The sequence below is a fragment of the Anabrus simplex genome, chromosome X, assembly GCF_040414725.1.
Source record: "Anabrus simplex isolate iqAnaSimp1 chromosome X, ASM4041472v1, whole genome shotgun sequence".
Taxonomy (NCBI): domain Eukaryota; kingdom Metazoa; phylum Arthropoda; class Insecta; order Orthoptera; family Tettigoniidae; genus Anabrus; species Anabrus simplex.
The window spans coordinates 153,750,440-153,776,612 of record NC_090279.1 but is presented as its reverse complement, the minus strand read 5'-3'; the positions used below and the strand labels follow the sequence as shown (position 1 = coordinate 153,776,612).

The 26,173-nt window shown below is 39.4% G+C and overlaps 1 protein-coding gene across 1 annotated transcript in view; it reads left to right on the top strand.

Annotated features, from left to right (window-relative positions):
* Positions 1-4,781: 4,781 nt before the first annotated feature.
* Positions 4,782-26,173, top strand: part of LOC136885894 (zinc finger protein 12) — an 85,938-nt gene continuing 64,546 nt past the window's right edge. Inside the window, exons 1-2 of the mRNA XM_067158583.2 lie at positions 4,782-5,357; positions 17,236-17,310. Of these exons, the coding sequence (XP_067014684.2) occupies positions 5,304-5,357; positions 17,236-17,310 (129 nt within the window). The 5' untranslated portion in view covers positions 4,782-5,303. The remainder of the gene's footprint in view (positions 5,358-17,235; positions 17,311-26,173) is intronic.

Below are 26,173 nucleotides of genomic sequence, written 5' to 3'. Positions count from 1 at the left end.
ACAACAACAACAACAACAACAACAACAAGGCCGTGAATTATAACGTAGGCACCGGTGTATATGCTAAATATTCGTTGCCTACGCTATAATAGAAGGCCTGGACAAGCCGACACATTTCTGGGCGAACGAAGTAGTTCAGGCAATGGCCGCTTGGATCGCGTTTATGTTCTGTTGTTCTCATGTTCTGCCTATATCCTTATATTGAAGATTCGTACAATAACGCGAAATAATACATTTTTATTATCACTGTGTCCGGTGTGAATGAGATATAAATATATAAAACAACTTAGAACACACTACATTTCATAGAGTACTTTCATTTTGCACTTGTTTATCAGAAAGGAGTAAAGAATAGGGAAATAGGCCTAATTAGTAGTACTGACCCGATTTTTCGCTATTTCTATAATTTCAACACTTTTCTGCTCAGAGGCTTGCTCTTGAATTTGTTTAATAAATCATAGTCATTAGTCACTTTATTTGCATTATTAACAAGAACAAGCCTGAAAAATGTTGTAAGTATAACGTATGTGATGTGTGCTTGATCACAGTCGTGGCACTGAAACGTCTCCTTAAACTGTGGAGCGGTAAGGAATTTCAGCTTTAGGACAAGTTTAAATTTTCCGAGATATCCTAACGCCCGCGTTGTAAATATTAATACATTTTTAAGAAGAAGAATTTGCATCGGCACTTTGTCGGGGAGGCAGAATTCCCATCACAATACGTACACCGTAATATGATTCGAAAAAGTGCAAGCTACATATTCTGGAGTTATCATTAGGAGCCGGAAGAGATACTTTTCTGCTGCCCTGTCCAGAAATAGCAAGCCTGCATTTGTCCCGTAAACTCGGATCTTTAGGAAAAAGATGAAAATTTATATTTGTGTATATTTCTTCGCTGTGACAGATGTGCAGTTAGGCACGCTACAATAAACCATCTTAATAATGTTAATAAAAATAATGTTATTGGCTTTACGTTCCACTAACTACTTTTTCGGTTTTCGGAGACTCCGAGGTGCCGGAATTTTGTCCCGCTGGAGTTCATTTACGTGCCAGTAAATCTACCGACACGAGGCTGGCGTATTTGAGCACCTTCACAACCACCGGACTGAGCCAGGATCGAACCTGCCACGTTGGGGTCGGAAGGCCAGCGCCTCAACCGTCTGAGCCACTCAGCCCGGCAATAAACCATCTTAACCTACAGAGTGGAAAGAGAAACTTGACGGTAATTGGCCCCAGGGGCTCTGAAATTTTGAGCGTGAGTTGGCAACCACGGGGCCCTTAGCTGAGTCCTGGCATTTCTTCCACTTACTTTGCCAGGCTCCTCATTTTCATCTATCCTATCCTACCTTCCTCGGACAACTCTAGTTCTTTGCCGACCCCGACGCTATTAGGTTTCCGAGAGCTAGGGAGTCTTTTATTTTGATGCCCTTCGTGGCCCTTGTCTTCCTTTAGCCGATACTTTTATTTTTCGAAGTGTCGGACCCCTTCCAGTTTTTCTCTCTGATTAGTGTTATATAGAGGATGGTTGCCTAGTTGTACTTCCTCTTAAAACAATAATCACCACCACCACCTTGGCGGTAATTTGGAAACACATAACTAAACAAATGTTAAATGCATCTCAGCAACCATCCATATATTGCAAATCGTGAGACCAAATACATTTAAAAAAACGACAAAACTCTTCATATTTCATGTTAGATATATGAAATATAAAATAAAAAAAAGTTTAATATATAAGTTCTTCTCATGAAACATGTTGCAGTAACACACGTCATCATAGAATTCACGCCAAACAACAGAACATAAACGCGAACCTAGCGGTGGAAAAGAGAAAAAGTATTACCCCTCTTTTAATGCAAGAAATTGGCTTTCTGTCCAGGCCTTCTAGTATCTAGTAGGCTTTGAAATATTACAGAGCCCAACCAAATATCAAGAAGAAGAAGAATCAGATTTATTTCTACATTCGGTGTTCGGCTGTTGTGCAGTGCACACGTCTCGCTTCGGTCACTGGTGCAGCGGCTTTTTCCTGTCTGTCGATAAGTAGAGTGTTTTATGTTTGTGTTTGTATCCTAGTAATTTGTCTTTTGTGTTTTGTTTCGGTGCTAGTATAGTGTAATCCCCTTTTGGAGTACTATGTCTGTAGATAGTGGCGGTGGCCCTTTAGGAAGACCTCCTGATATTGGTAAAGATGCCGTGAGTGAGGACTTACACATGGACGCTAGTAATACTGATACCCAACGAGACAGTTCTCAAGATACAATACGTGACATGGATCAGCGTCCGCACGTTCCTGTATCTACCTATTCTAACACTCATCTTGGCCCCTACATAGTATTTGTCGAATCGACCGAATCTCAAAATAAAATAGGTCATATTCACCCTATGACTCTGAGTAGGATTTTCTACGAGAGGCAAATTGGTGACGTCAAGGCCATCCATAGGAAGGGCAGAAATAGGATCCAAGTTACTTTCATGTCTAGTAGGGTTGCAAACGCCTTTCTTTCTCATCCCATTCTTAAAGAAAAGAAATTGACAGCTTTTATTCCGTCCTCGAATATTCAGCGAGTAGGGGTAATACGGGGAGTAGACACGATTCTTTCCGAATCCGACATTCTCACCTATTTAGACTCACCAAATCCTGTAGTGAAAGTACAACGTCTAAATAGACGTTCATCCAAAGAAGGAAAAACTGAATATATTCCTACAGGTACTGTGAAGGTTGTATTCGAAAGTCAACAACTTCCGAAAAGTGTGTCCATTTTTAAAGTCATTTTAGAGGTTCAGGCTTTTATATTCTCTCCTTTATTATGCAAACGATGTCAGCGGTATGGACATACCGCTACTAATTGTTGTTCCAGGGAGCCGAGATGTGGAAAATGTTCCCTTACTCACTCTAGTGAAGATTGCACTCACCAAGTAGTTAAATGCGCTAATTGCGGCGGAAATCATCCTGCGGGAGCAGAACATTGTGAAATCCACAAACAACAGAAAGAAATTAAACGCATTATGAGTGTTGAAAACAAATCATATTTAGAAGTGAAAAACTATTTTGCCCCATTACAGTCCCTGTCCAACCCCCTTCTGATGCCACAACATTTCCCTCCTTTACCCAATAGACCATCTCAATCGGAAGACACTCCCCCTTCGAAAGCGTAAATTTACTATGGTGGTTAGTAACCCTTCCCGCCCACCCGTTAAACCAGGTTATGACAGGGCATCATATCTCAATTTGATAAGTAATCCGAAGACGGTTCCAGAACATTCTGGCACCCCAGTCGTGCGTTTGGTACCTGCTACTTCTAACGAACCTGCATCTACATCACGGAAGTCAAGTCCCCATTGGCAATCTTCAGATTCCCACGCACCACTATCAACATCTCCCTCTGTCCCGGCTTTACACGGTAATTCAAATGTTACTTAAACCGACCGATGTCGCAACTTTTCTAAGAAAATTGAAGATTTAATAGCAGACGTAGGACAAAATGTCCGCTTGAAGCATTTGTTAAAGTCATTTCAGGAAGATGCTCTTCTTTTATTGGAACAATCCACTCCTTCCAAGTAAAACAAACGGATATTGTAATAGAATTATAGGAGCACTCTCCACACATCCGCCTCCGCCTAAATCGTGTCTGTACGCTTACACATCTCTCTTGCCTTACTTTTCTTGACAGTACCTTCTGTCCATGTGGCCGAGCAGTCAGTACTGTAACTCCCATCTTTTTTGCTTGCTTGCTGATGCTTATGGGCTGTGTCTACGACATTTCACCCAGTCAATACTCGCTTACTCATGTAAACACACTAGTATAAATGAAAACTTCAGTTCAATAATTGATGCTTGAGCTTGCAAGTAGAAAAACACAAAACACTGAACTGCACTATATCACATAACAACCATATTTTGCTAGAGTAGACTGTTGTCATACGGGAAACTTCCAATCTTGCAATCACACTGCGCCTAAAGCTTCACCCACACGAAGAATCCAAAATAGCACTCACAAGTAATACACTAATGATATGAGGAATCACTCAAATAGAACCTTCGAAAGCATGATCAATTCTCACCCTGTATTACAGACAGAATTATAACACGATATTGGCTTCATCTAGAAACAAATTTAGCACTCGAATAATCTCGACTGTAGGATTACAGAGCAAACAAGAAACACTGGTAGGAAAAACCTGCTTGAGTCGCTTGAGTTTATCCCATCTTTTTTCACTGTCAGACATATGAACATCACCGTCGCGAATTCATAGGTAAGGTTTTTCATGAGGGTTACCAACTGCCGTTAAATGTTTCGTGTTTAGTGTACTAACCGACTTTTCACGTTGTCGACTTAATCATCAATTTTTTCGTTGTCTGTAACATCCAGTTGTAACCTTTTCCTTTCCTCTCGGTACGGACTTGCACATACTCACCCTTATATGTGGTCCGGTCTTGTTTGTTTGTAGTAAGACGTCGTGACAGACCACACAGACGTGAAGAATTAGACCCCTGTGTCCCAGTGTTTTTGTGTTCTTCCCTGATCGTTTAGCCTATCTCTCATTGGTATTTTCCTAAGTTTCATCATTAACCGTTGCAATTCGCTTCTTTACATAGCTCTCCCTTCTCTTTCGTAGTGTACTACTTTCTTCTACTGTTGGCACCTCTCCCAGACATTAATTAACCCGCAAACCAGAGACTGGACGTAGCGTCTTACGACGATGTCCAACAACTAACCAAGAAGAAGAAGAAGAAGAAGAATATGCTAAATATCTTTGGAACACACATTTTCGTAGGTTAGGATTGACCACGACTTTTCTTTCTATGTATTGTTTGCTTGACATTTGAGCCCTTTTAAAAGATGCCGAGATTGAGTAATAATTGAAATTTTATCGGTAAAGTTCTGTCATATTGGTCATATGGCCACTAGCGGGTGGACGCAGGGCTTTGTAAAATCCAATAACGGTAGAACAAGATGAAAATAAGGCAGTTGGTGTATGGATGGTGAGTGTTGGTGGTGATTGTTGTTTTAAGAGGAAGTACAACCAACAGTCTCTACTGTATTTGGTATACAACTGGGCAACCATCCTCTTCAAACATTCAATTCAACTCGAGATATGTTGAATCTGGGTAAAACAATATAAAGAGCCCATAAGCATCAAGAAGAAGAAGAGATATGTTGAACGAACATGCACAGTGTTGCTCAAATGGCATTTCAACTATCTTTGAATTACATAAACGATAAATGCCTTTTGAATGCTGTTATATGAAACTATATATTAAATTGTGTCCAGTTGAGCTCATAATTATTTGGAGTATACAAGATGGATGAAGATGATTTAGTTGTCAAAATAAAAGAAGATTTTGTGCAGTTTTTGGTGAGTAGCAGAGCAAAAATACTTCACTACACATTTTGTTATTCGAGCGGGGGGTGTGTCTTTTCTAGTTATATTTCCTTGTCAGAGACTCGTTTAATTTGGTACTGTGCAGCATGCATTTTGCCATTCAGATGGGTGAAGATGAGGAAACCTACCCGCTGTTATATTCTATGTTGAATGTTTTATTAAAATCATGAGTGTGAGTGTATAGGCTAATACTGGCCGGATCGACTGTGTATTAACTTCTTTTTACTCGGGGACTGGGTGTTTGTATTCGCCATTTACATACAGATGAAACACCCCACATTTCTAACCACCACAGAAGCACATTTGAGTCCCTCCACATAGGGTTAGCATCAAGGACGGCATCCGGCTTTGAAACTGGGCCAAATCCACTTAAGAGTGCTGATCCTAGCCAAGTAAGTAAAGTCAAGTTTCACAGTTCCATTGGTTAGCTCAGCTGCACTGTTTGGAAAAAAGAGTTTTAGCACTTCTTCCATGCAGGTTTTCATATGCTAATAGAGTTAAACTCTAGCTCTAGAGACAAGATATTTCTAATGTTATAGGTAAGTGGAAATTAATGAAATCTTACTTGAATTGCGTCTCAGAGGAGAGATGTTTTCATTGCGATGTCTAGGAACCCACCATCCCGCCCCAAGAACTACATTTACATTTATAACCTAATGAAGAGTATTACACGCCATTTTCATTTCTGAATCAATCAATCAGTCAATACTGATCTGCATTTAGGGCAGTCGCCCAGGTGGCAGATTCCCTATCTTTTGTTTTCCTAGCCTTTTCCTAAATGCTTTCAAAGAAACTGGAAATTTATTGAACATCTCCCTTGGTAAGTTATTCCAATCCCTAACTCCCCTTCCTATAAATGAATATTTGCCCCAGTTTGTCCTCTTGAATTCCAACTTTATCTTCATATTGTGATCTTTCCTACTTTTATAAACGCCACTCAAACTTATTCGTCTGCTAATGTCATTCCGCGCAATCTCTCCGCTGACAGCTCGGAACATACCACTTATTACAAGTGATGAAAATCATTTTTCGTCCATATTGAAAGTGTCATAAAATGTATATAGGAAAATATTTAATATTTATTTCCACCTATTCAATACAATACAAGATTTAAGTTAAAAGTTTAAATATTTTTTTTTAAATGTGAGACATGTTTCGCCTCTTACATACCACTTAGTCGAGCAGCTTTTCTTCTTTCTCTTGCATTCCTATTGGCCAGCGTAAAGTAGCACGTGATCTCATTCCCGTTAATAATGTTAATCTTAATCCGTTACCAACCCCAGCACAATAAAAGCAAGGAAATGTAACATGTTGAGGAAACAATGTACAATACAGAACAGCAATAAAGTTATGTGAAACTTACCTTAATGTAGAGGAGGGTAGAGCATTGCTGCAGCCTTCAGGAATTTGAGAACCTAATCGTTTTTTCACACGAAACTAGAGGCCTAGGGCTGCTTTGCAGCTTCTAACCTGGGGGCTTATGCCCCCAGACCCCCTTTGCCTGTCTCTATATCACAGGTCTTATCCAGTTCCTATCCTAACTGTCCACACAGCAAGAACCACTCCAGACCAGTGGTTTTGTCCAGGTCCTATCCTAACCGTCCACACTGCAAGAACCAGTCCCGAACAGTCGTGATGTTTCCACACGAAACTAGAGGCCTAGGGCCGCTTCGCAGCTTCTAATGCCCCCAGGCCCTGTTTGCTTGTCCCTATATCACTGGTCTTGTGCAGATCCTATCCTAACTATTTGCACCAATCGTGTAACAATAATCACCACCACCAGCTATGAAGTACCACTCAGTTAATAGTTTCTAAGTACGGAGGTTGGCAACACTGAGCACCGCTTGACAACATCCATCCCAGAAAGCCGCGAGCGTGTAAACAAACGACAGCCGTTCTGCGGGTGTGAAAGTTTTGTCTTGAGGGCTAAAGTAATGATCTAATAGATAATATCTGTGTTACTAACTTCAATACTTTTTGATTTTTATTTATTTTATTTTAAATACCATATGTTGGAATAAATTGCTTTTGTTAGCTTACATTTAATATCTTGGAACTTAAGAAGTGCAACAAGTCGTCTTTGTCATCATCATAATCATAGAACCCCTCCACCGCACCAGATAGGGTGGTGTTGCATGAGTCTTTGCTATCGTTATCTGTCCAGAAATACCTTCGCTCTCACCACTGGCTCCCAGTTCCCTCCTCTTCTCTCCACATCCTATCTCATTTGGTGTAGCCAACTCTTCCTAGGTCTTCCCACTGGCCTTCTTCCATCATCCATTCTTTCTAGGCATACATGTGGTGTTCTTGTGCCAGGCATTCGTTTTACACGTTCATACCATGTTAGTCTGGAAGTCCTTAGCTTCTCTTCTATTGAGTTGGACTTCCAGTTCCATTCTGATGTCATTTCTTTACATGGTCCTTGCGTGTTTTTTGGAGGGTAGTTTGGAGAAACTTCATTTCACATTATTGCAATTTACTAATTTCTCTCTTTCAGCGTACATGTTTCTATACTGTGTGTTAGAATGGGCACGAAGTATGACTTATACAGAGTCATCTTGCTTCTCATGGGCACCTTGTTATCCCAAAGTGGGTAGATGTCTTACGAGGTTGTAGAAGTTGGAACTGCTAGCCACTCTGTTTACTATCTCTTTATCTGCAGTTCTCCTGCTGGAAATCATACTTCCAAGGTGACCAAAATATGGCTTCCGATTAAGATAGCTAAAAATAAAATTCAGGAAACTCAATCGTCAAAAATTACCAGTGTTTCGCCCAGAGTGCGGCATGGGCTCATCAGCTGGATACCGCACCCTCCCAAGACACTGGCCGGCTAGCACGCTGGTAGCAATACCACTGCAAGCTATATATGAGATAAGCACAATGCAAAGCACAATGCAGTGCCGACTGGCTTGCAGTGGTATTGCTACCAGCGTGCTAGCCGGCCAGTGTCTTGGGAGGGTGCGGTATCCAACTGATGAGCCCATGCTGCACTCTGGGTGAAACACTGGTAATTTTTGATGATTGAGTTTCCCGAATTTTATTTTTATACTTCCAAGGTATTTAAATACCTGTACACAGTGAATGTTTTCACCTTCAAGCTTTGTGTGGCAGCCAGTATCTTTCCTACTCATTATCAGTGCAACAGTTTTTGTTGTGCTACCTTTCATCTGATACTGTTTGAACTTTGCTACCCATTCATCCTGCCTAGTTTGTACCTCTACCTCTGTCTTTCCCCAGACGGCTACATTATCAGCAAACACCAATCAATATGTGTAGTTCTCCATCTAGTTCACTTTTCAGATTTTTAAGAATACTGTCGATGACAGTAATGAATAGCAATGGTGAGAGTGTGCTCCCTTGTTGGACAACCTGTATGGTATTAAACCATTCGGAATGGTCATCCTCAATACGCACACAGCTGCTACAATTCTGTACAGCATCTGAACCTTGCCTATCAGATATTCAGGCACTCCCAGTTCTCTGAGGCACTTCCATATGATTGGTCTTTGCACCCTATCTCGTATACCTTTTCTGTTATAAGAAATAAATTGACAAGATTTGACCTTTTCAATACAATATATCAAGTAAATGACATTACATCAGTTTTGGGAGTAGTTTCAGCCACTTAGTGGTCATCTTCAGCCAAATAAAAATTAAACAGATTATGTGATAACTAAAACATACGCATACCAGACAAAGACAGAGTTGCAGGAATAATTATAACATTAAAATACACATATCGCACCCTCAGAACAAGACTGTCGTAACTCCCAAAAGTTGAATTTTGAGATACGAACACATTAAAAACTGATATTTTGTCCTCTATCGAACAGTAAAACTGTTGTAACTGTAAGTCATACCATTTCATTCAAAACACGTAAACAACAGCTTTTAGGTTTTGTGAATTTGTAGAGGTACATACTAATAAACTGTCGTAACTCTATTACGACAGTTTTCCTGTGGAACATTTTGCGGAGGAACATACCGACAAACAGTCGTAACTCTATTACGACAGTTTTCCTGCAAAATATGTATACTGTTCAATGTAGTAACTTAAGTTACAAGAGTTGCTGTTGCATTTTCATTGTCTTCATTGTCGGTACGCTTCGTATACAGCAGCTCTTTCATTTCACTGGAGTAGGTATTCATTTGCGCGCCAATAAGTTGTGTGTGGGGCACATTGTTATTGTCTGTATAGTGTTGACAGTGTTATGCTTTCTATAGGAAGTGTTGTACCAATGCATTGGCATGTTGTGATTGTGTAGCGAGTAAAATTCCACAAAGTGATATAGGTGCAATGATGTCCTGTAGAGATTGCAACCGTGTATTCCCAAGTAGGGGATCGTTACTGTGTCATATTTCTTCTGGCGAATGTTGTATTAGAGTAACTGAAAGTGCAGAAGAAGTGAATATTTCAAACCCGCATCTGATGCATGTTGACACCGATAACTTGCCTTCTCAGAAAACATACATAGACCTAATGCCGTGCCCACCAGAGGCCAATGATATTGTGGTAAGTATTTATAATTTTACATTAAATATTTCTGTGAAAATGACAACGGAAAAAATAATTGTTAGAAATAATAATCTAATGACAAATCGATCGTTATGAATTCATTTGATTATTCCAAACACTACAAAATAAAAATGGTATGAGAATAGGCATTAGTACCGTAGAATAACAAAGCTAGCATCACTTTTCTCCTTTCTCAGTAAATTAATGCATAATAATAATTCCAGTACAATGCTGTATAAATATCCCTTTTAGGTTCCAGATGCCTACTACAATTATTTCACCGAAAATGTTGCTGAGAGAGAGAGTGTTTATGTTTCAAACTCGGTTGAAGATCAACATGGAAAAGAGTCAGTGATTAGATCATCACAGGATATTGAAGATGTTACCAATGATTCCCTCGTTGATCCCAACTGGATGCCTGATGAAGGACCCAACGAATTACACCATACCAGTGATGAGAAATTCGAGGACGAAGAAAGAGGTGAGGAAATAAATACTTCGGAAGGAAACATTTGACAGAATTTCAAGATTATTCAGATGCAGGTTCTCAATTAACCTTTCATTATTATTTATTTTCAGCTTCAGAAGTTGGGCCAAATGAACTACAAAATACCAAAGATTTGAACTCTGAAGGGGGAAATAGAGGTAAGGAAATAAATACTATATTTGTCGGGGTAACATTGAAGAGTGTTTGAGTTTTATTCAAATGCAGATTTTGATTATATTTCCATTCACCTTTCATTTTTATCTGATTTCATTTTCAGAGAACGGAACTCGGAAGAGGATACGACATTCAAAAGCATGGCTGGCCAATATTCGCAAGGTAAAAAGAAATAAGGGCGAGGAATATGAAACAATGGGTGGTAAGATAGTCCCTGGAAGAAAAGTGAAAGCACCGTGTAATAAGAAATGTCGACTCGAATGTTCCAAAAAAATTAACAACGATGAGAGACTGATAATTCACAACAGATTTTGGGGACTGGGTGATATAACTCAACAGCGTACATTACTTGTAAAGAGCTTAAAATCTATTGAATCCACTCACAAAAGTACTCAGAAATGCGCAAATAATTTTGGATATTATTTGTCGGTACAAGACAAGGCAATCAGGGTATGTAAGACATTTTTCTTGAATACCTTCACTGTTAGTGAACGATATGTTTATGCTGCATGGAAGAAAAAAGATGATCAAGGTTTTGTAGGTCCAGATAATCGTGGTAAGCACAACAATCACAAGAAAACAAGTAGTGAGATCCTGGAAGATATTCGCAGTCACATGGTCTTTTCCGACGATAGAAAGCCACTATTTACATGCCCAAACACGTAGGCTATATTTAGACGGTAGCCTTTCAATATCCGAAATGTACAGGCTGTACAAACAAAAATGCAAAGAAGAAAAGAAGCCTTTTGCGAAGGAACATACATACTCACGTGTGTTCAACAATGAGTTTAACCTGGGATTTTTCACGCCTAAGAAAGATCAATGTGTAGTATGTGAAGCATATCAGAATTCTTTTGGTGCATCAAAGGAGGAGTTAGAAGAAAGTTATCAGAATCACATCAAAGGGAAAGAGTTAGCAAGAGAAATGAAAAAAGCTGATTTAGAAAAAGCACTTGCAGGTAACGACATTAAAGTATGCGATTTTGATCTGCAGTCTGTCCTTCGGACTCCGTGTGGTGATCTATCAGTGTTTTATCATAAACAACGGCTAAATGTGTACAATTTCACAATTTTTGATAATGCAACCAAAAAAGGTTATTGCTACCTTTGGAATGAAGCATCTGGTAAGAAAGGAGCAATAGAAATTGCATCCTGTCTCTATGAATATCTGAAGTCCATTGAGTCTAAAGACGTAATATTTTACAGTGATAATTGCCCTGCACAGAACAAGAATAAGTTCCTGGCAACAATGTATCTGTATGCAGTGGATACAATTCCAAACCTACAATCCATAACTCACAGATATTTAATTGTAGGACATACGCAAAATGCTGGTGATTCTATGCATTCCTGCATAGAGAAGCAAAAGAAAAGAGCTTTAAAGAGTGGTCCAGTGTATGTGCCTGCGCAGTGGACTGGAATCATACAATGTGCCAAGAAAACAGGGACACCATATCAGGTCCGAGAGATGAATTACAATGAATTCCATGACTTCAAGAAATTAACTGAAGAAATGGGTAGCAACTACACGGTGAATGATAAAGGGGAATCAGTCAAATGGAATGAAATTAGAGTGTTGAAAGTTGAAAAAGGCCAGAAGTATACTTTATGCTACAAGACAGACTTTGAGTGTGAGGAGTTTAGTTACATTAATATTAGGTGCCGTCAAAGGGGAAGAAGGTCAACTCGAACACCCACAATTACTCCTGCCTACACACGCCAACCGTGTATCTTGGCTGAAAAGAAGAAAGACCTAATGTCATTGTGTGATGGAAATATAATACCTAGAGTGTATCATGCGTTTTACCAATCATTGCCAGTTTCACAGAAAGGAGGTAATAGGCCTATTTCCAGTGATGAAAGTGATTCAGTTGAAAATGATTAGTGTGCACTCTGGTGAAGAATGTAGGCTAGTTAATATTTATAAAGACACTAACTTAGTAGGTTTTTATTCAAATTAATTATCAGTAACTGTGCATTTATTTTTATAGACTACACCAGTAACTTTGTATTGTATTCCTTGTTCTAAGTTACATTTTGATACAAAACTGAATTTTTATAATAGGTACTATTTATTCTTTTTATTTTAAGCATTTATAGCCCATTCAATATTAGGACATCTGAATTGTAAAAGTATTCACTTTAATAACACTTATTTAAATCCTCATGATGTCTCAACTCACTTCTGTGCATTTCCTACTGTATTGTACGACTGATGTTACTTTTTATTTCAATAATATACCAACATATAAACTGTCGTAACTGTAGTTTTTTGTCTATTTTATGCCTATTTGTGTACATTGAAGGTAAACATTTACATTTCTGGGTGCCAGATTGATACACAAGTGTGTGTAAAAAAATTCTACTGTCTATCTTAAAGCACTGAATTTTGAAGTGCATTTGAAATCTTTTATCGCAATTTACTCAAAACAGTGATTTGGTAGTTAAGACAGTCTTGTTCTGAGGGTGCGATATAATAACAAAAGTATGGTTATGATCTTCTTGTTATATTATGATTTTTTTAAGTTGACTTAGGACCTCAGGCAAAGAAGTAAATCTTTGTCTGATGTAGAACAAGCACTGACTTGCTGGCCTGCTTCCTACAGCAAGTCAGTGCTTGTTCCCTATCCACTCCTTTGTTTACATGGCCTGCCTGCCTGCTTCCTATTTCTTATAGTTACTCTTCAATACAGAACAAAAAATGAACTTTGTAGCTTATAATTATGCCTTTTCTATGTCTGAGAAGACTACAATTTGGTCTTTCTGTCTCTCCCAGTGCTGTTCCATTAACATCCTCGGGGTGAAGATTAGGTCTGTTGCTCTTCTGTTGGCTCTAAATCCATGCTGTTCTTCTTCCAGGACAGGTTCTATCACTGCTGGCAGTCTGGTTTCAATCATTTTCTCCATTATTTTCAGACTATGGGAGGGAAGTGTGATACCACTATAGTTAGCACACTTTCTTCTTCATCCTTTTTAAAATAAAGGGACAATAATACATTTTGTTCAGTCCTCTGGAACCCGATTTTCACACCATATTGCACTCCAGGTATACCTGTTGCTTTGAAGGAGAACAGTGACAATGAACAATGCCTCTTAAGTACCAAAACCATTTCTGAACCCCATTTGGTTGTCGTCCATGTTCATTTTGCACTTTCTTATGCATGCACATATATAAAGCAAAAATATCTTCAGCATGTGGGTTATTGGACTTATAAGACATTAAATTTCCTTGGGTGTGATTTCTTTGGTATGGAAGTGAAAGCCAGGAATTCAAGAGAGTTATTGCTATGGTGGATTGGGTTTCCTTGCTTTCTTTTTTTGGGGATGGGAGAGTCACCCAGAGTAGACATTCTAACATCCTTCATTCAGGTTACTGATTGGGACGGGAAACCTGAATTTCCTGAATTTTGTTCAGGTCTGAAGGCTGGGAGTAGCCTCCATGGCTCAAGCGGCAGCAAGTTGGCCTCTGACCGCTGGGTTCCATGTTTCAATTCCCGGTCACTTCATGTGAGATTTGTGCTGGATACAGCAGAGGCGGGACAGGTTTTTCTCTGGGTACTCCGGTTATCTTTGTCATCTTTCATTCCAGCAACACTCTCCAGTATCATTTCATTTCATCTGTCATTCATTAATTACTGCCCCAGAGGAGCGCGACAGGCTTCGGCAGTTGGTACAATTTCTATCCTCGCCGCAAGATGGGGCTTCATTCATTCCATCCCTGAGACGGTCACTGACTGGAAAACAGGTTTTCAGAAGTCTGGGAAGAGTCAGGAATTGTAAAAAAAATGAGTGGAACCCTAGTTTAGCAGTTTGTATAAAGGCCATTGAGCTTCCCTGTCAGAGTTAGAATAATGCTGAACTTTAAGAACATTATGACCATAGTTATAGATGGCACTAGATATATGTCCGTACACTTAAAGGTTTTGTATCAGAAAACCTTACCCATGTTCAGTGGACACAGAAATTAGATGGACTTGCTATAATACATGCCAGTGAACTGACACTATCCAGGAATCTTGGTGATTTACTACTGGTGAGGGAAAAAATTTCACTCATTTTTCACTATATTTGTATTTTTTCTTCAAATACTGTACCTAGGAAGCTATGCTTATGTTTTCGTGTTCAGAAAACTGCTTTTTTTAAAATTTTTTTTTTAAGTACACACTTATTAAGAAGTTTGTAAAGCGTTCCTGTTACTGCAGTGTTGCTGCTTGTGCTTATTACTCGCTGCCTACAAACTGATGATTGGCTTTTGAAATAGTAGATGTTTTCATGACGGTACATTTCGGTGGGGGAGAAGGAAGATAAGAAAACAAATTGATGACAGAACATTTACATCATCATGGCGGGAAGGTTATGCAAATTCCCCCCCTAAATTTTAATTTCAAAACTAAAGGTGGGGAAAATTATGCAGGTAAATATGGTTGATCTTTTCTTGAACACTACTACTTGTTAGCTGGTATGCTCCATTACCCATTTTGTTGATGCTTCTTTCCAGGAGATGTTGGGTTCCGTCCACTCGCCTGGGTATGTAAACTTTCCTCTCTGCTTGATTTTTCTTTACCGGGCGAGTTGGCCGTGCAGTTAGGGGCGCACAGCTGTGAGCTTGCATCTGGGAGATAGTGGTTTTGAACCCCATTGTTGGCAGCCCTGAAAATGTTTTTCTATGGTTTCCCATTTTCACACCAGGCAAATGCTGGGGTTGTACCTTAATTAAGGCCATGGCTGTTTCCTTCCCACTCCTAGGCCTTTCCTATCCCATTGTTGCCATGAGACTTCTGTGTCATTGCGACGTAAAGCCAATTACAAAAACAACTTGTAATAAAGATTCTTCCTTGTTCCACCTCAAGGTATTTGGGTGCGTGCTTGATATTGTCATAAAGCCCATTTTTTCAAAGGAGATTTAGAGGTAATTCTTTCGCTGCTTGTTCCAAAATCATGGCAGTTTGTTTTGTGGCATTATGTAGGAAGTAAAAAAAATGCAAGATTATCTGCTAAGGCTAGACAGGCAGTATGGCAAGGTTCATGCTCTTGTAACCCAGTCTGACCCTCTTTTCAACTCCTTTACCAATTTCTTTGCACTACTTGTGGATGACTTTCTTGGCGGGGAGGGAACACAGTTGGAGAGCAGGGGTGAAAACCCATCTCCCTGACTTACTCCTGTTCTGAATTTAAAGGCCTCTGACATCTCTCACCTGAACCTTACTTGAAGGTGGCGTCTGTCAAGGTCTGTTAGATCATTCCCCTCTCCCCTGTCAGTTTATCATCATTGTGTTCCAACCCAACACTATGGCACTACAGCCCTTGAAGGGCCTTGGCCTACCAAGCGACCGCTGCTCAGCCCGAAGGCCTGCAGATTACGATTTGTTGTGTGGTCAGCACGATGAATCCTCTCGGCCGTTATTCTTGGCTTTCTAGACTGGGGCCGCTATCTCACCATCAGATAGCTCCTCAATTCTAATCACGTAGGCTGAGTGGACCTCGAACCAGCCCTCAGGTCCAGGTAAAAATCCCTGACCTGGCTGGGAATCGAACCCGGGGCCTGCGGGTAAGAGGCAGGCACGCTACTCCACCACGGGGCTGGCACATTGTGTTCCAACACATATCACAATATTCACTTTCATGGATGAGATATATGTCAGAGAAAGTTATATTAAACAACAACTACTCGTATCTTTCATCCACTGGCCGGGTCTGTTTAGAACATAAACCTCTCCTCTCCATCGTCTCTGTCTCATCTCTGTGTTGTCACCTTGGTCCAGTCCTTCCTTATTTCCTTCACCTTCTCATCTACTCCTTTAAGCTACCGGTACATGTCTCTTGGTCTTCCTCTTGGTCTCCTGTCTTCCACTACCATCTCGTGCATCTTTTTGGGTGTCCTCTTCCTATCCATTCTCTTCACGTGCTCATACCATCTAATTTTTGATTCCTCAATCCAATTCTGCAGTCCTTCCACTTGCACTAGTTCCCTAACCCTTTCATTTCTTATCTTATCCATTTCTGTTACTTCTATTCTACTTCTCAAAAACTTAATCTCACAGGCCTGGATGCTGCTTTTCTCTCTTCCCCTCAATACCCAAGTTTTTGAAGCATATGCCAGTACCAGGATATATTTCATCTGGTATATGTTTACTCCACACCAAGATTCTAACACTTTGGAGGAACGTTTCTGCTTGTCTTCCCCGTTACTTGTTTCCTTATCTCTTCTTCCATTTTCCTGTATTAAGCTGACCAGGTACTCGATGCTGTCCACATTCGTCAGTTATTTCCCTCCAACTGTTACTCCAGTTGTTGGTCTATCCTACTTCCTGGTTGTACACACCATCTTACTCTTCTTTATACTAAATTTTATGGCGTATCCTTGCATCAATTTCATCCCATGAATGCAACTTCTCGTGATTTTCCTTCTCCCTATTTCCTCACACCATGAAATCGCGTGCATACACTGTTGCTTTAATTTTTTCTTCCCCAATTTTCTCTGTCACTTTTGTCATTTTATCTTCCAGTAACTTACTGCAGAGAAAAGTAGTGGTGAGAGTACACTTCCTTGTTTCAAACCATTCTTATTTTCTACCCAGTTTGGCTGATTGGGAAGTTATATTAAATACATGTTTAAAACATAATCTGGTTAAATCTTCTCCATTGATTTATGGCGATTGTTTTATTTTCAACAGAAAAATGAGCTGCGTGTTAAGATGCAAGCTTTCCAGACTGTGGAGGTAAAAGCGGAACCAGATTGCAACTTTGAGGTATGTACATATTTTCCATATCTGTAGTCCATACAGTATTCTATAGCATAGTAAAATCTCTTCTGGTTGGAGTCCAATGTATGAGAAGTAGATGCTTTAACAGTGGCATTTCCAAAGTCTTAATTTGTAACTTCAGTTCTACATGACTGATTCACACGTGTGGAGGATTAAATGAGAATACTTCATTGGGAGGCTTGTAAACAGAGGAAATTACAAGGTTACTAACTTCTACAGTAATTATTTCAACGTTATTTTGTTCTGTGTTGGAAGTCGTAAGAATCTTAAGCTCTGGTTTGGCAAAGATGGCACTACCATACTGGCCGTGAGGTCTTTCGGCCACTAATTTCATTCCTTGGATCTTAGGGCGCCATTGATGAATGTCCGTATGTGTTTCCTGAACACATAATAAATCACATTTGTGGATATAACAAAGGTTTTGTAATAGCTCTTCTTTACACGTTGATAATCCTTCTATGTTTACAGAAATAATTGTAATGATTGGCTCTGATACGAGTCTTTCCCGATTGTTGAAAAACATCTTACTCATCTTATATGAATTGTATTGTTTCTAGAATCACACCACCTGTTCAATACTTTACATCCACTTATAAGTTGTTGCATAAACATATTAACACTTAATGTTTTCAGGGCATGTTTCGCCCCTAATTTAGGGCATCTTCAGCCTAAAATACAACCTTACAGAGTTACACATAATATTACAAGAGAAGCTAAAAGATTAGCCTTGTAGCTTAATTACTAAAAATTGGTACACTTAATGTGAACAATACATTGATACATTAATAAAACATGTTATTGGAATACTGTCTATGGTACCGGTAATTCTAAAATTAATGAGTCCAAGACTAAAACTTCTTATAAAATTATGTAGTTCTAATAAAATGGTTCAAATAAAAATTGGCTGTTATTTCACCTAATGTGATATTGCGTATATTGCCAACAAAATAAAAGCGTTAACACAAGCACACAAAAGTATGTCATGCAAACAACTTGTTCAGGGCTGCTGTTAATGTTGTAAGCGTGAAGATATAAATAATGAGGAAACAGAAGCGTCAGTTGATTATCGTAGAAAAAGTGGTCCTTTATGCAGGTAGTAGGCTATTGTAGGGAAGCTTTGCCAAGAGATACCAGTAGTATTCTGGAATAATGTTCTCTGTAAGAGAAGGAAAGAAAGTCTTAAAAAAGGGTAAACTCAAGGAGAGAATCCATTTTCTTTGATTAGAATAGATGAGATGTTTTTTGTAAGCTGCTACACATTTATCTTCCATTGTGTTAGTAACCGCCATTCAGTTGGCTCTGTTTCTCGTATTGTATCAGTGCTGCAGAGGCGGTAGTGAACTCGGAGGGGAAGGGATTAAGGCGTGTGGAAGGGAGGAGAGGATGTGTGGAGCTAACTGTGTCGAGGCTGACGAAGGGGCGGAGTTATCATATTTGATGGAAGCAGGCCTACTATTATATTATTTATATCTTCACGCTTACGACATTAACAGCGGCCCTGAACACGTTGTTTGCGTGACATACTTTTGTGTGCTTGTGTTAACGCCTTTATTTTGTTGGCAGTATACGCAATATCACATTAGGTGAAATAACAGCCAATTTTTATTTGAACCATTTTATTAGAACTACATAATTTTATAAGAAGACGTTTTAGTCTCAGACTCATTAATTTTAGAATCACCATAGACAGTGCTCCAATAACATGTTTTATTAACGTATCAATGTATTATTCACATTAAGTGTACCAATTGTTAGTAATTAAGCTACAAGGCTAATCTTGTAGCTTCTCTTGGAATATTATGTGTAACTTTTAAAGGTTGTGTTTTTAGGCTGAAGATGCCCTAAATAAGGGGCAGGTTTGTACCCCACTGTCGGCAACCCTGAAAATGGTTTTCCGTGGTTTCCCATTTTCACACCAGGCAAATGCTGGGGCTGTACCTTAGGCCACGGCCGCTTCCTTCCCACTCCTAGCCCTTTCCTGTCCCATCGTCGCCGTAAGACCTATCTGTGTCGGTGTGACGTAAAACAACTAGCAAAAAAAAAAGGGGGGGGGGGCAAAACGTGTCCCAAAAATATTAAGTATTAATATGTTTATGTAACCGCTTATAAGTGGATGTAAAGTATTGAACAAGTGGTTTAATAAATTACCTCCATTGTTTTTGAACTATAACAGTTTTCAATACGGATCAATAATGAGGTTTATAACTTGCAAGGCTTATCAGAGACCGATCATCTCACTCGCATACTTCCTGTGTAGTCTCGTATAGCAACAGTCAGGTTTTGGGACAATAAGTATTATAATATATAACATAGTTCTCCTGTATTGTGCAAGACACGTAGAATAAGCAGTTTTGACCAATTGTATCTCCTAATTTTTCCTGATTTTCATATCGAAATTTCCTGATGTTTGGTTTTGTAAAGTTGGCAGGTATGTATATAGATTTCAAAGGCTTGCAGTTGGTTCAATTGATGAAACCTTTACTTGGACATCATAAAGCAGCATGGGCAATACAGAACACTTCACGTTACGCCAATGAGTTTTGAGTCTGTGGTCACGATTGTGCATGGGATGTTTTAATTTCACAAACACATTCCTTGTGATGCTGATTCTGGTTTTGATTTCTACATCCGGATCCCATTCCTGTGTTAACACGCTAACTGCCACGGTACATTTGGCGACCCTCCACTGAAGTGCCATTTTGAATGAAAGATGGTTTCTCCTTATTTCCTATTTTATTATGCATGTGTACTGGTTATACACTATAAACTAAGCAAAAATATTATTCAGGGACTCACAAGTTCTGTCCCAATCAGATCAACACGTTTACTTTAGGTCATTACAAGCACTAAGAATAAAACTTCCAACCCGATTGGGCACTGGCCTCTCGTAGGAGGTTAGCCGTGAGAACTTCAAGCCACATTGTTTACTTACTGTCACTGCGTCAAAGTGTTACTGCCTGTGAAAATGAATGGGTACTTTGATGAAACCAGGGAGTTGGCTGGCTGGAGACCTGGAACTGAACATTGTAGCCCGCCGCCGGGACCGGCCTTTGGGACATAGATTTGCTTTACTCCGTCGACCGGCCAAGATTGGCCGCCAACTAGAATTTCTTTGGTTGCCGAACACGGGCTCTCACCCAGCTCCACAAGGAATGGGTCTCTTCACCATCCATTTTCACATCTGTAATTAATTTGAATTCTCAGTTTCACCTTGGTCATTACTACTTAGTCATATGCTGACCCGATCAGGCCGATAAGTAACGTCACATATTGGCTATGATGTAGATGTTGATTCCCATAGGGAACCTGAAATATTTGTCCCGAATGAGTAAATTTATAATACCAATATAATACCAAGAATGAGTTAGCTGGAAAATTTATAATGTCCAATAACGGACCATTATATTGGTATTATAAATTTACTCATTCGGGACAAATATTTCAGGTTCCCTATGGGAATCAACATCTACATCATTTGATGGCCAGGCAGGCATCTATTTTTGGAAATGAGACATAGCTCTCATAATGCATTGGCACTGCTGGTGGCTTCAAAGAGCCTATGCAGTGGCCTCCACGGTATGCACTAGCCTTGCGTCTTGGGTGGTGTGCTAAGTCCCAACTGACGAGCCTAACTTAGCACACGAGGGCGAAACGCAGGTACCAAGAATGAGTTAGCTGGAAAATTTATAATGTCCAATAACGGACCATTATATTGGTATTACATATTGGGTAATTTTATAAGTGTTCTCTGCTGCATAGCTGACCATATTGGGTGGCAGTGTTATGTCATCGGATTACCAAAGAGTCTCTTGAGATTCCATGGTTAATTTTTCCGCAGCAGAATGCGTGCAGTTAGTATAAGAATTCAAAACCACATTACCTAGGAACCAGCTGTTGTCGGCCCGGTCGGACTCCCACGGCAGCTAACGTATTAACCAGCACCTATTTAATTGTATTGTGGCAGCCTCTCAATGGCTTTTCCATCTAATATGATAACAATGTTGGCAGATTTTCTGCTTGCTGATTACCGTAAATTTAGTTTTCTGAATGTGTATTGTAAGGCCAAACTCTTTGCTGACTTCGTTGATGCTGTTCAGAAGGAATTTTTACTCAACTAATTTAAGTTTCTGAATTGCTTAAAAAACAAACTGACTCCAACAATGATGTAGTAAGAAAAAAAAACAAAAAATGAACAGTCTGACCTGCCAAAATTGAATATTCATGAAATGTGAGGAAAATTGAAGGGAAACCCAGGGAGGAAGTGATAACAAATTTCAGGCTCAGGGCAGGAAATAATAGTCTTGCTGTGCATTTAAGACGAAAAGTGCCCACTGTGCGAAATGAATGAAGAACATCTACTCCACTGTCGAGAACTTAACAAACCCTGTGAATGGGGGTAGTAGGATACACCCACGCTATACCGTGCCTATTTTAAGAGGCGACCAATAGGGGGATCCCAGGGACTTTCAAAATGAGAGCATGGGTGGGCGATAACAGCACCCTTAGGTGAGTCAGGCATTGCTTGTACTTAACTCTGCCGGCTACTCTCTTTGTTCTTTCCTATCTGACATCTCTTGGTCGACTCTTGTTCTCTTATGACTCCAATGGTGTTAATAGAGGTTGGTTGCAAAGTTGTTCTTCCTCTTAATCAGGAAAAGCTTAGAAACATCACCAAGGTCTACTGGGATGTCGGTCATTGATGATGAGATGATTTCCCCACATCTATTATAGTAACAACAGCAACAAGCGTGGCACTAAGAGGGTTAAGAAGTAAAAAGGAAAGTTGAAAAACACGAGGAGTGGAGAACTGTTGCCAACTGAACTGATGCCGGTCACCGTCGAGATTGACAATCAAAGATGATGATATGAAAATATATACTAAATTATTTTATTGTATTCTTCTTACTTATTTCTTTGATGATGATGATGATCATTCCCCTTGTCCAATTTGATCTTTGATTGGGTTGTGGATCATTGATGTACATCTCTGCCTGTCTCTCCACAGTTTTTAATCAACATTGTAAACTTTTGCCACTCTTTTCCTTGGACTTGTTCAATTTTTTCTCTCTATCTAGTAGCTGAGGCTTTCACAGCCAGCATTATGAACAATGTCTGTATTTTCTGGGCTTGTAGCCACATTCTTGGAGCATACGATGGTCCTGATGTTTCTCTGAAGACTGCATTGAGCATTTTTAAGGTTTCTGATTTACTTAGATGGCTATGAAGCTCTTAGTGGAATGGAGTGTTGTCAGAATTCCACCTGAATATATACAGCAGGCTGTTGTCCGCCATGGTGGAGCCCAACGTCGATTGACCTGCCATGGCGCAGACAGACAACTGATCACTCGTTGCTTTTTCTGGCTGCCACGGCCACCGTGTCCTCCAGGATTGAAGGTTTTCAGGACTGGATACCAGGCTTTGTTGATCCGTTCAGATTCTTCCTTACTGTTGTGCCGCACCAAATGCTCTTTTGCGTCATCGCTCTAGCTGTCCTATTATTCTATTTCCTAGAGGCTATCACATATGTTTGTTGTTCCAATATTGTAACATCCTTGGACTTGACAATTACTTCTTCCCTTACTTGACAGATGGCACCACCATGCCACTTCGATATTCCAAGACATTTCTTTCTTCCCTACCCTTTTGCTTTATCTCTTTGAAAAGGAGAGGGGCTTTTAACAAAAAGATGGCGAGATGGTCTTACGAATGTGTGTTAAGTGGTACAAATGGTTTTTGAAAGAGATGCAAACCTTCCCTTACTTAATTCTCTGCTCTGACTTTATGTTCAGGATCACTTAATGTGTATGCAATCTGACCCCAGGTATTTGTTATTTTACCTCTTTCTTTGGTTGCTACGGCTACTTGATTATATGTCTTTGCGATCCCATTTGTGTTATTTATCATTTTATCGATGCAATGTGATATTTTCTGTTTTCCTTTCGCATTATTATTCCTGAATGTATTTATACTGTTATGCAAGGACAAGAAGATAACACAGACCCATTTTGTGTGTATGGGTGCATGTCATTGTCTGTCTGCCTTGGTTGTGTATTCGAGACCTGTATCTATTTCTCCTTCCTTGATGTCTCATCTTGGGCTCATTATGTTATGTGTGCATATAACACTATCTTGGGTCAATTCATTTTTGCCACTAGAGCAGATATGAATGTGTCCAATAGCGTGATTGTTCTGTTATTTTATACGATGAGGTGAGCCTCGTCTTATATTTACGGCCACCATGAAACTTAGATCTAATCTTTCAGATCGAGCCCATGTTCTGTGAGCTTACATGCTTGTGCTGCTGCGATTCCATTGTAGTGTGTCTCTGTTTTGCTATTATGATACCTTGGACATTTGGTCTACGTATATATAGGTATGAATGGATAGTGTGAATGACGGGTTTGTGCTATCTTTATCTCTCCTATTTCCTTACGGGAGTTTTTTTTTTTTTTTTTTTTTTTTTTTTCATGTTTGGGTGGGCATATTGCTTATTTTATTCCCCATCTTAGGCTGATTCTGCCATTTCTGTATGTAGTTTGGGATCTCGTTCTATTTTTCTTATTTTATGCTCTGGGAGGTTTTTTTTTTTAGCTATGGCAACCTTTAGCTTCCCTCACTTCCCTATATAACCTCTATGTATTTCACGGTTCATCTTTTGGCAGAAGTACTTCTTTGCCCATGTATTATCCTTTTTTTCTTGATGCTAATTCCTTGGGGATTGTTGTTACGCAAGAAGAATTCTTAATTGATGTGTGTGACCTTGTCCCCTTTTCCTGATAAGGTTGTGGTTACCAATTGGTTACTATACGATTTCTCCATATAAAGAAAGAAATGTTTTGACCTTATTTCATTACTAGCTGATGTACCCGTGCTTCGCTACGGGATTCTCAGAAAGACTGACTTTGTGGTTTTTCTAACTGAAGTCAAAATAGGTCATTACAAAAACGTCAGTAGGAACGTAGCGATTAAAAGCAATGTTATCACATAAAATACTCAATCAAATAAAAAACTACAAATTTTCTCGCTTTTAACGAACAGTACTACAGTGCCGATCTAACAGTCCAAAGTTTCAGAGCTGGAATGACAAGGCCACAGACAGCCGTGAACACTTCTCTGCCATTATTCCGTTAAATGTGCACACTTCTCATTCCAATCAGTCCCTCAGAGTAGGGATTGAATAGCTCGAATGCTGTGATGAACCAGTGTGTTATGTACCAGTAGTATCGGAAAATTTATGAAACAGAGGAATGGCATGCTAAAGAAGAAAGTTACCTAACTCCCCAGCTACTTCCCGCCAATATTTAGGCATACTGTTGCACTTGTACGACTGGGCGAGTTGGCCGTGTGGTTAGGGGCGCGCAGCTGTGAGCTTGCATCCGGGAGATAGTGGATTCGAACCCCATGTTGGCAGCCCTGAAGATGGTATTTCGTGGTTCCCCATTTTCACACCAAGCAAATGCTGGGACTGTACCTTAATTAAGGCCAAGGCCGCTTCCTTCACACTCCTATCCCATCGTCGCCATAAGACTTGTCTGTGTCGATGGGACGTAAAGCAAATTAAAAATTTAAAACAAATACTCGGCATGCAGCAGTAATCCTATCTATTGGAGATGAGTGGCAACAGAAGACACAAAGCACATCACAACAATAGTCAACGTAATGCCATTGTTGATCCATTTTGTGAGCTTTCTATATTGTAGTACTTCACATTTAGTTCTCTTTCGACTCTGTGATATTAGGGCATCTTAATAACAGTATTTATAGTGCAGACTGTAGTTCCTTATTCCCTGACTTTACATACTGATTTTCATTCAATCCTGTTTACCCATTTTCTTGTGACTCGGCGCTGATAAGGACTTAGTAACAAAAATCCAAATTCATGAATATCTCTGATCATAGCCGATATGGTAACAATGTATAAGATGTAAATAATCGGAAATATAATACTACATAACCTATGTAGTATTTATCGATACGACCACTAATAACATAATTATTTGGAAATTAAATTTTAGGCCTACCCCTAAACTACCATTTCATTCATCGTGAATAAAATTATTTATGGCCTAGATTATAGTGACTTATTCCCCGACTTTGCATACCGATTTTCATTAAGATAGGACCACTAATAACATAGATATTTGAGAATTCCATTGTAGGCCTTCCCCTAAAATATTTTTTAAAGCGTGAATACAATTATTTATGGCCTAGATTGTAGCGACTTATTCCTCGACTTTCCTAACCAATTTTTGTTAAGATACGACCATTAATAACAAATATTTGAGAATTGAATTTTCGGCCTTCCTCTAAACTACCATTTCACTCAGCGTGAGTAAAATTATTTATAGTGTAGATTATAGCGACTTATTCCCGGACTTTCTTACTGATTTTCATTAAGATATGACCACTAATAACATAAATATTTGAGAATTGAATTTTAGGCCTTCCCCTAAACTACCATTTCAGTCACCGTGAATAAAATTATTTATGGCCTAGATTGTAGCGACTTATTACCCGACTTTGTATACCGATTTACATTAAATTCTCTTCAGCTGTTTTCTCGTGATGCGTGTACATACATACAGACAGACAGAAATTACGGAAAAGTAAAAAGTGCATTTCCTTGTTACTGTGGGCAAGACTGATACAGAAATATCATCTTTTTTAAATTCTGAGCAATGTACAGACAACACTCTTATTATATATATATATATATATCATAAATCGATGATTGTTCCCCGGTCTCTAAATGATTATATTATTGTGAAGAAAATGCGATACAATTGAATGAGAAGCTGGTGACATTAAAAAGATCTCCCAATCATGTCAAGCAACTTTAAAAAGTCCA